Source organism: Polyodon spathula, chromosome 3 (genome assembly GCF_017654505.1).
Source record: "Polyodon spathula isolate WHYD16114869_AA chromosome 3, ASM1765450v1, whole genome shotgun sequence".
NCBI classification, from domain to species: Eukaryota; Metazoa; Chordata; class Actinopteri; order Acipenseriformes; family Polyodontidae; genus Polyodon; species Polyodon spathula.
In genome coordinates, this window is record NC_054536.1 from 4,481,031 (window position 1) to 4,492,486 (window position 11,456).

The 11,456-nt window shown below is 38.1% G+C and overlaps 1 protein-coding gene across 4 annotated transcripts in view; it reads left to right on the top strand.

Moving 5' to 3' along the window:
- Positions 1 to 11,456, top strand: part of LOC121310772 (WD repeat-containing protein 37) — a 38,309-nt gene that overhangs the window by 24,111 nt on the left and 2,742 nt on the right. For 2 of the 4 annotated variants that reach the window (XM_041243713.1, XM_041243723.1), the window contains 6 exons: positions 233 to 277; positions 949 to 1,025; positions 1,345 to 1,579; positions 2,836 to 2,977; positions 10,534 to 10,668; positions 10,921 to 11,035. In XM_041243713.1, the coding sequence (XP_041099647.1) occupies positions 233 to 277; positions 949 to 1,025; positions 1,345 to 1,579; positions 2,836 to 2,977; positions 10,534 to 10,668; positions 10,921 to 11,035 (749 nt within the window). Of the gene's footprint in view, positions 1 to 232; positions 278 to 948; positions 1,026 to 1,341; positions 1,580 to 2,835; positions 2,978 to 10,533; positions 10,669 to 10,920; positions 11,036 to 11,456 lie in introns of all 4 variants that reach the window. The other 2 variants (XM_041243706.1, XM_041243717.1) reach the window with 1 other exon arrangement.

Sequence of the window (11,456 nt, forward strand, 5' to 3'; positions counted from 1 at the left end):
GGAAAAATGGAAAGCAGATTAGTTTCAGGCTATGAGTTCTATCTCGAATGACCGGTAGGCGAACTCAGTAGCTCCAGGTGTGTAGATCCTGGTTCATGTGTTTTTTCTTGTTGCGGGCGATGGCGGGTCTGCTTGGTGATCATGAAATAAATAGAAAGGAACTTCAATTTTTTTACTCTGTACATTTAAAAAAAACAAAATAATAATAATTTATCTTATGCTTTTCTTTCAGTTAATTCAATTAAATTTCATCCAACGGAGCAAGTAGCACTCACAGGTAATGACCTTCAGTACCTTTTAAACCACGTGTCAGTGTGTAAGATGTGAGTGCATGTCCTATTTGAACAGCTGTGATAATAACTTGCAGCATGAATAAGATAGAGGTTTGATGATGTTGAATTCCTGAAGAACTTCGCTGATATGTGATGTAGTGCAGTTCAGATTTTCTGCTTCCAATGCAGGATAAACTATGTTGTGATGGTTCAGTTTGCTATTTGAACACTGCACTACAACACTGTGAGAAATAGCATGCTTTCTGACAACTTAAATTAAACTTAATACTTATCAAAAGTATTAAGCCAGCATTTGTGAGACTATATATTATATGTAGCAGTGATAATCTCTTGAAAAAAGACTGTTACGTTTATACAGTTCAGCAGTTATTTTAGTCAGTGTGGCACATTCTTATCACTTGCTTAGTTGTATTATGCCACCTAATTAAAGCGCAGTTTTCTCACTCAAGGCATGAATTTGTATCATTTACATTTGCTTTAATTAATTTTAATGATGGTTTTGTGAAGTGGTTGTTAGCACTATATATTGCCACATTTATAATATTGTAACAGGCCAAAAATGTGTGTACCTAATTAAAAAGGTGAAATGTTTTGATGAGTAAACATTCATTTGTTAGGTAAACTCATGTCAGTCCATCTGCATTTACACCAACAGCATCTGGAGACCAGACGGCTCACATCTGGAGGTTTATGGTGCAACTGCCCACCCCACAGCCAACAGCAGACACCAGTGTAAGTCAAGACAAGCTGTACACTTTAACAGTAAGCTGTGGTTAGTTCGTTGTAAGCCTTGGTTTAGATATACCAATTTTACAAGTTTTAGATTACTAGTATTAAGATCTCCTGCTGTTTAGATTATTAAATTGACTATGGCGTTAATGTGGCAATTGTTGGCATAAAATAAATAGAACAAGCAAGCAACCATATTTACCCATTTTACATTAATTCTAGAAGAAAAAACAGGGGTGAAAAAAGACTTGCAAGACTTGTCATGGAAAAATAATTACAATTTAACAAAATAGATAACAACATTGTTTTGTTTTTACAGCAGGTGTCTGTAGATGATGAAATTGACTTTTCTGATAAAGATGAAGCTGATTGTGACGGGGATGGCTCCAGCGAGTGTCCGACTATCAGAATTCCTTCGACCACGCTGAAGAGTCACCAGGGCGTGGTCATAGCCGCGGATTGGCTGGTCGGAGGAAAGCAGGTGGTCACAGCTTCATGGGACAGGGCAGCTAATCTGTATGATGTGGAAACATCTGAGCTTGTCCATTCACTTACAGGTATGGTCAAAAGAGTCAGCAACAGTTCTGATGGTTACTAATATGTCTTGCGTTTCATTTACACCAAGTTTTTGTTTTCTACGTGACAATGAATCTCACTGTGATGTATTATATGAACCAGCCTTTTTGTTTTGTTTTATCTTGGATTTGAATGGGTTAATATGCAGTATCTCAGACACAATCCAAGTTGAAGAGATTTAAGAGTATATTAAAGGGTACCTGTACCCTAAAATCACAAGTTGCACATTTAGCGATGTTTTCTTTGTCCACTTTCTTGGTTAAGTAACACATGAGGGAACTGACATATTGGAGCCTTTCAGGCAGTGATGTGACGTCACGTTGCGCACATGGGGTTATGGGATACAATGGTGAAAACCCATAGAGTGAAACATGGGGAGTGCAAGCTTTTGGGTGCTTCAAAAATAAGCATAAAAACAAGACAGAAAAGTTATTTCATGTGCCACAGCCTATTAATTCAGAGTGGACGATCATAGCAAAAAAAAAAAAATGACTACATAATTTGAAAATGGGGCATACACAGACAACCTTTCCATTCGGTCGAAATCGTGTGTGAGCACCACTTTGAACCTGAATGCTACAAAAGGAACAGAACAGGTAGAGCTTCTGGGGTATGGATGCAAGACGAGGCTGACGACCTTTCCATTCGGTTGAAATTGTGTGTGAGAACTGCTAGAAATGCATTTCTCAACTTTTACTTGGGAATGTTCACCAGAAGGAGGATTTGTCTTGGGAGCGTTCACCAGGAGAAGGAGGATTTGTCTTGGGAGCGTTCACCAGGAGAAGGAGGATTTGTCTTCGGAGCATCCCAATTTATACAGGTCATGCTCCCCTCTGCAACGCTGCTCTGGTTCTGTTCCCACAAGAGCCATTAATTCAATCCGTGCATCAGCGTTGCAGCCAGAGGTATGGTAATATCTCTGGAGGGTTACAGAATGGGTCTTAATGAGCATCATATGAATAATTACTGTAGGTACAGAAATAGAGCAGTGTTCCAGGGGGTAGCATCGTCCTGAATACACTATGATTCTGATGTGACAAATTGTGTAAGGAACTGCAGTACAGAAAGTGTTCATGTTTCCATTATCTCAAATAAGTGCAACTGACTCTGACTCAGACATTGTGTGCTGACGGAGTGTTCATTCTGCAATCATGCAATTTACAAACAAACCAGTAGATAGCAATAGACACTTTTAAGAGGGGAGTAACAAATGTATCGATGTTCTTGTTTTTTTTAGGTCACGATCAGGAGTTAACCCACTGCTGTACTCATCCCACACAGCGTCTTGTGGTCACTTCATCTCGTGACACCACCTTCCGTCTCTGGGATTTTAGAGATCCTTCAATACACTCTGTGAATGTCTTTCAGGGTCACACTGAGTAAGTGATTGGTATTTACTGTAGTAGTTGTATTTCTATCTTTTATTTATTTATTTATTTGTTTATTTTTAAATTTAGATGGCTTTTCAAGCAAGAATGCCAAAAGTAATTACCTTTCCCTGTTGTCAGAAATGTGCTTGTTGTTTGCAGACCTGTTACTGAATACTAAGGACAAAAATATTTGATTTGTCTCACCCCCTCCCCCTTTTTTATGTACAGGTGTATCTAGAAATGCTTATCCAATTGAGATGCAACTCCAATTTTGTATTTACGCCTGGGTTGGGGGTAATTTTTGTTTGTTTTTTAGGTAACATTTGGTAACAAGCAAGATTTGTTTGTGTACAATATATAGTGTTTTAATAGGTTATTAAATATAATAGTAATGTGCTACATGTATGCAAGTGTTATTTACAGTAGTTCCAGGAATAAGAGAGGGGAATGAAAAAGGGCTAACAGGTATCTACAAACATTTCAATTTCATTGAACTTGCAGTGTAATTTAAACGTGCTGTGTGTGTATATATAGGGCTTCAGTTTTTATTCATTTCAATTTTCGGTGCTTTTTTTTTTTTTTTTTTTTTTAGCTATTTTTTAGTTTTTTTCGGTGCTTTTGCTTTTTATATACTATTAATTGTTTTCGGTGGAGGTCTTTTCACACCAAGCGCGTCGCGTCAAAAAGCATCTGCTTCCAGATTATTTTGACGCCGTGAAGTTGTCAATCAATCTGAAGCCCCGTCACTGAACTCAGCGTTCCCCTTAAAGTACAGAATTCTATTGCTGTGTCTTTCAGCATGAAGCACTGTAATATAAATACTGTCTTGTGAAAACTAAATAATAAAGTTCTGTGTCTTTTGCAGAACAGAAATTAAATACAAATGGGAATATGTTATGAATATTTCATGTACATGCATTTGGTTAGCATGCTGTTAAGAGTGAAAAGCAGTCTTTCTTTAATGTACGTCTTCACTGTTGAAAGTTCCTTCCCATTTGACACAGGCATACACACACAACAATAACTTCATTGTATAATGAATTATAAACACTTGCTTTCTACCTGCAATCGGCTGTTGAAATTTTGAACAGATCGTATGTTGCTGTAAACTCCTCGTTGTGATCTTCATAGACACACAGCGCTTGCTTGTGCCCACTTACATTTTTATTTCTTGAAACTTGTTTTCACACAATGCAGTGTAACCAAGTAGTCTTGAAAATAAATACTCACTTTTTAAAAAACTAGATATCGCTAAACAAAATACTTAAAACTGCCGTTGAACATCTTTTCTATTTACTAGATAAATGTGAGGTTTATCTGTCTCTAGTATTTTTTTTTTTCCTGAGCTTTCTGGTCCCCCCCGTTTGTTGGACACACACACCCCACAGAGAAATAGGAACACAGTCGGGTCTGTTTTGCACTACGCGGCCGGTGTGAACGCATCCATACAGTGTTCTGTAAACAATGTTATGCTGGACGCTGATGCTTTGACACAACATGCTTCGTGTGATAGGTACGAGTCAGGAAGGAGCGACATTGTCCAGCTGCTCTGGAAAGGTAGTTTGTTTTTGTTTTTTTGTATTAGGCTTTTTTTTTTTTTTTTTTAATGGGAAAGGAGTGACGTAAACGTGAATTGATTAACCATTCCCAGTGGCTTCTGGTGTTTATTGGCTATACACCGATGGGGGGGGGGGGGGTTATCGGTTTTTATTGGCTAAAACTGAAAATCAGAAGCCCTAAGTGTATAGAATTTTAAATGTGCAACATCAGTTAATAGTTATACTAGTTTATCTGTTTATTATTGTTCCTTTCACTCTTTGCCACATTGTGGATCACAATGTTCCAGTAGATACACAGCTGTACAACAAGATGGCAGTGCAGTCCTTTACTGTCTTGAAAAGCGTGCTCCTGACTTGACAGCATGACTTACACATGTTCTCCTCGTGAATGACAGTATCATACATCTCTTTAGAAACTAGGGCTCTTAGCAGCACAATATATTTGTTACAGTGTTATTATTTATTGCTGCTTTCTGTATTTAATGGTTAATATTCATGCAGCTGCTTCATTTTTCATCCTGTGTTTAGAAAATTAATCCCTTGGTCATTTCTACTTCTTGCTCATTGCTTTTTTTTTATCTCCTGGGTATTTTGCTCTGGCACAAGCAGGCAGACAGCATTTCAGAAAGTTCATTGTTCTGTAACAGCAAAAGTTTTTACACTTGGGAATCCATTGTGGATAAAGAGAATTGCAGAGTTTTAATTACATTACCAGCCTCTTAGCACGTGGAATTGAGCACTTCCGATTTGTAAGCACCTGTCAAGTTAGTTGCATATTCCTTGCAGACAGTTCTCCATGTGTCTCTTGCAACTCTGCACAGCTACATGCCATCACTGTGTAATATGCAGAACATTGCTCCCCACATATGAGCACAGGTTCTAACCTGGCTCATCACTACACTGGTCAGCATTGTATGACTGTCAGATAGAGATGGAAAAACCATTAATGCTGCTGTACTGCCTGTATTTTACTGTATTTAATAGCGCTACATTAATGAACAAAGCCCCTAGGACACAGTGGATTCATCTTTTTAAAGTAATTACAGTTTTAGTGATTGTTGAAAAACATGCAGACTGATGAACCATGTATTTTTCTGAGGACTAAGTGATCTCCTTTAATAGCAGGAAAATAAAAAAAAAACATTCTGAAGGCTCATTCTATACATTAATACAAAAAAACCCAACAAACAATATCTGAGCTGCTTAATGAATATCCACTCAAGTAATTTTCTAAAGTGATTATTCAGTGGGTTTGTAGAACATATTTCAGTATATATTCATAGCTAGAGACTGGTTATTGTTCCCATTCTGAGTGGTATTTGGAGAAGAACCCTGTTGGTTGCTTTGTATTATGTTTGTGTAACAATGATCGTAATTGCTTTAATAAGTGATCATCCGGGGTCCTAGTTTTCCTCAATTAAAAAAAAAAAAATAAATCATCAAAAAATAAAAATAATATTTTCTGCGTTATTCCGCAATTAAAATAAGTCTAAAATTGAGTTCCTCCCGTGACCTTATAAGAAATGCAAACAGTATTATGGAATAACAGTTTACACTGGAAGTATTTATTTGTACACTTTTGGAACAAGAGAAAAAGAAAGCAATTTCCACAGCGTCTTTACTGCAGTTGTGAAGCTGGCCGAGTGCTTGGATACCTGTCCGTGGAAGCTTGCAGAAAACTCCAACAGCTTTTCACCATTTACTTTCACCTTGAGCCGCCTTTGAGGAAAAAAAGTGTAAATGCAGAGTAACAAAAGCCAATAAACTCACACTGTAAACAACTTGTTAGAATGTTGATGTTTAAAATGGTCTAATTGAATAAAAACAAAAACTAAATTGCACTGAAGTTCTTAAACACAGTAAACTCAGTACATTTCTTTGATAGCGGGTGTGTAAGTGCACAATTGTTGAAGTCAGTTTTCTTATTATATGGTATGACAATTTAACATACAACATGTTTTCCACATTGTAAATGGGGCACATTTCAGCTTTTTTAATTTTGTTAGCAATTGTTGTTTTGTTTTATGCAAATCAGCTTTGTGTCTCTGAGGAGCCAGGGAGACAGCTGTTAGTTCTAACGAGGAGTGCTAGCATTCGAGTATTTCTGTTGATTGAGACCCTCGGAGGGAGCAGAGTGTTCCCGATCAGCCAGTGGTGTGTGGTAAGAATGTACCGTGCTGTCAGCTTGAAGTGTATGCTTGGCTGCTGTGTACGACAAGATAAATGAGTGCTGCTGGGATTTGGCAGATACTGAAGTCTTTCTTGGGAATAGTGGTGTTGCACCATACCTTGCTCTGGAGATCTCTACTATTACACCCATGCTGAATACCATTTTTCCGGTGCTGTTTTAAGTTTGTCACTTTATGAGCTGTTCAACCTATGGTGAGTTATAGGGCCAGTGCTTTCTGAAAATAGAAGCATTTTGAAAAAAAAGGAAAATGCATAACTTGAAGAATTAAGCAAAGATCAGAGATAGATCTATTTCTTAAAGATTCATTTAGGAAACACACTGTGTTGACTTTCTATGCATCCTTCCTGGTTTGGACTGTTCTGCAGCACATGTATGCAAAACCAGGTCTCTGCAATTATAGAACACATGCCTTTAAGATTGTGTGTGTGTGTGTACAGTATATGTGGTGCAGAATAAAAGGAAAAAATAATTAAGGTTGTGTAGCTTTAGAAAACCATAAATTCTTGGTTTGCAGACTGGCGGAACTTCCTCTTCTACTACAGACAAGCCAATTAACACAGAATAAGACCTTGATCTATATTACTCTACACTGCCCAAACCTTTACCTCCCTGGAAGCGATGTCTATTTCCCTGTTAACTGAACACAACAAGTCCTAATGATAAAATTCGTGCTAACTCTCATCTTGAGGTGCTTTTGTAATTCACGCAGCACTTTGCAGATTTCCTCTCCACTGAATATGAAAGATAAGCCAGCTGTGTCAGAACTTGACTGTTCTCATCAGTCTTTAAATTGAGATTGGAATTCTTGTTTTTTTTTTTTTTTTTTTAATATCAGCCTGCACATCGCCTCAGCAAAGCGCTACCTACTGATTGTGCTAAGTAATGTGCTTTGGAAAAACAGTGGCAAGTACATTACTTTCAGCTGTCTAATGACACATGACTCAAATGTGTTTTGTTTTTGCTTTATTTTGATCATGGAGATATGATTAGCAAACATATTAAACCTAGAGGGAAAACTGGGGAATTACTGACACATTTTTGCTCCTGTACAAAATGGAAGTACAATTAGGGCTATGCATGACCTGGTACAAAACAACCTTTCTGAAGTTTATCTTGCTACATGAGCATGTTGCATCACTTACCAGGCTTCATTTGGTACCAATTGCGCTGCTCAAAATAAAAACATTGTTGCAGTACTTTGAGATGGATCTTTAATACATCAGTTCAGCAGTTGATTCAAATCATTTTTAAAGCAGTTGGCACAATGTGCTGACTTCAAGCAGGATACACTGAATGGGGTGTGTATTTGTGTGGATGAGATTCTGGCATTCAGAAGAAAAATCTAAATAAAATCCATATTTGGTGTGACCACCCTTTGCCTTCAAAACAGCATCAATTCTTCTAGGTACACTTGCACAGAGTCAGGGATTTTGTAGGCATATAGTCTGGTGTATTATTAAACAATTATACCAAACAGGTGCTAATGATCATCAATTCAATATGTAGGTTGAAACACAAGCATTAACTGAAACAGAAACAGCTGTGTAGGAGGAATAAAAGTGGGTGAGGAACAGCCAAACTCGGAGCTAACAAGGTGAGGTTGCTGAAGACAGTTTATTGTCAAAAGTCATACACCATGGCAAGACTGAGCACAGCAACAAGACACAAGGTAGTTATACTGCATCAGCAAGGTCTCTCCCAGGCAGAAATTTCAAGGAAGACAGGGGTTTCCAGATGTGCTGTCCAAGCTCTTTTGAAGAAGCACAAAGAAACGGGCAACGTTGAGGACCGTAGACGCAGTGGTCGGCCAAGGAAACTTACTGCAGCAGATGAAAGACACATCATGCTTACTTCCCTTCGCAGTCGAAAGATGTCCAGCAATGCCATCAGCTCAGAATTGGTAGAAAACAATGGGACCCTGGTACACCCATCTACTGTCCGGAGAAATCTGGTCAGAAGTGGCCTTCATGGAAGACTTGTGGCCAAAAAGCCATACCTCCGACATAGAAACAAGTGACTCAACTATGCACAAAAAGAGGAACTGGGGTGCAGAAAAATGGCAGCAGGTGCTCTGGACTGATGAGTCAAAATTTGAAATATTTGGCTGTAGCAGAAGGCAGTTTGTTCGCTGAAGGGCTGGAGAGCGGTACACGAATGAGTGTCTGCAGGCAACAGTGAAGCATGGTGGAGGTTCCTTGCAAGTTTGGGGCTGCATTTCTGCAAATGGAGTTGGGGATTTGGTCAGAATTAATGGTCTCCTCAATGCTGAGAAGTACGGGCAGATACTTATCCATCATGCGATACCATCAGGGAGGCATCTGATTGGCCCCAAATTTATTCTGCAGCATGACAACGACCCCAAACATACAGCAAAAGTCATTAAGAACTATCTTCAGCGTAAAGAAGAACAAGGAGTCCTGGAAGTGATGGTATGGCCCCCACAGAGCCCTGATCTCAACATCATCGAGTCTGTCTGGGATTACATGAAGAGAGAGAAGCAACTGAGGCTGCCTAAATCCACAGAAGAACTGTGGTTAGTTCTCCAAGATGTTTGGGCCAACCTACGCCAAGTTCCTTCAAAAACTGTGTGCAAGTGTACCTAGAAGAATTGATGCTGTTTTGAAGGCAAAGGGTGGTCACACCAAATATTGATTTGATATAGATTTTTCTTCTGTTCACTCACTTTGTATTTGTTTATTGTAAATATAAACTATTAACATGTCTATTTTTGAAAGCATTCTTACTTTACAGCATTTTTTAACACCTGCCTAAAACTTTAGCACAGTACTGTGTGTGTGTGTGTGTGTGTGTGTGTGTGTATATATATTATATATATATATAGAATATATATATATATATCTAGATATATATATATATATATATATAATATATATTAAAAAATATTCAAATTATATTTTTTTTTAAATTTAATTTCTACTGAACCTGAAGATGTGGAACCTGACTTCATTCCCTCTTATACTGCCAAATAGTGTAAACCACTGTGAAATAAAGGAAAAACAATTTAGACCAAGGTAATACTAAATGGGCAGTACTTGTCAGCTGTGGACATTTATAGAGTGGAGCTGCTGATCCAGTTTTATTACACTTTGGAAACCAGCTCCCCTTTCCCTAATGAGCTTCGACCTTGCTTGTCAGTGGGCTCAGGGGGAATAGAACATTTAAAAATATCTTCTAACTTATAATGGGCCACATTTTTTAATCGAGCTTTTGATCTAATAGCTTTCCTTGTGTTCCCTGGTGGCGACCTACAATGTCAAAAAATGATTTCACGCTGATGCATTAGATCTCAAACCATGCAACTTGGTTTTGCTGTAATTTAAAGCACAGTAAGCACGCCTGCACCAGTAACGCCCTGGAGTTCAGCCCTAATTAAACCTTAATATAATGTCAATTTGAATTAAGAGGGCTAGCATGAAGAGGCCCCGCTGGCCTGGATGGTGCTAATCTTAATCAGCAGCCTGAACAGAACATGAAATCAAATTCTTTTTTAGTAGCACAAAAATGACAGGAACGAGTGACATTATAAATTAGAAATATTTAACTCCATTAAATGAATGCCTGTGACTTCAGCTATCTCGAAGTACGGTGAAGAAATGCGGTTCGTGTTTGAGATACCGGGGGTGGGGTGAGGTTAATAAGTTGCTGTGTGCCTGGGGCTACATATTTATGTAAATCACGATTTATATATCGCTTACATATAGAGAACTGCTTTTCCAATAGAGGTAAGCCTGTTAAACAATTGTTATATATATATAAACCAGGGCCGTAACATGTTCTGTTTTTGCTCATTTTAGCACTGTTACTTCGGCCGTTTTCACTGTGGGGGATAATGTGGTTTCTGGCAGCGATGATCGTACTGTAAAGGTTTGGGATTTGAAGAACATGAGATCTCCAATAGCAACCATCCGTACCGACTCCGCGGTGAACAGGTAAGAGCACAGGGAACATGACTGCATGTTCATATGTTAGTGCATATGTTAGTTTATAAACGAGCTGGGCACCTCCTTGACTTGGATCATTATTATTATTATTAACTTGAAGTTCCAGTAACAAATGGAAATGCATGGATACTGCATTATTTACAATGCATGTATTAGATTTGGTGAAGGCTGTTTCAACTTGTCAATTGTAACATTTTATATACTTAACATAATGCAGTAAATATTTTCTCTTCCACACAGGATTAGTGTATCTGTGAGCCAAAGAATAATTGCTCTTCCACATGACAATCGTCAGGTCAGGCTGTTTGATATGTCAGGAGTCCGGTTAGCTCGTCTTCCTCGCAGCAACAGACAGGTAATACGTCTGCCAGGAGCCTATGTCTTCCCATCTGACACCAAAAAGTAAAATGCATAACAGTTCCAAAATATTATTGATTTAATGGTCTAGGTTTTAGCTGTTATGCCTGCATCCTCTAGGGTCGCTTAATATTTCCTAAGTAGCATCCTCAAAAAAGCAGATAAATTAAATCTAGTTTAGACATTTGATATTCTGATCCTTGGAGCATTATAAAAGATAAATTAAAAGAAAGTAGAGTTCTGTAAAAAAGAATATGTAAGGTCCCTCCACAGATGGTCAACCCAAAATTATATATTTCCCCTTCTTTTTGTTTTTCTCTTTGACGGTTTTGTTATAAATGTCAGTTTTGAGATGTACAAAGTAAAACTTTCCGCTAAAAGCCTTTTTTTGTACACATTACAGAAAATGGGTTTTGAAT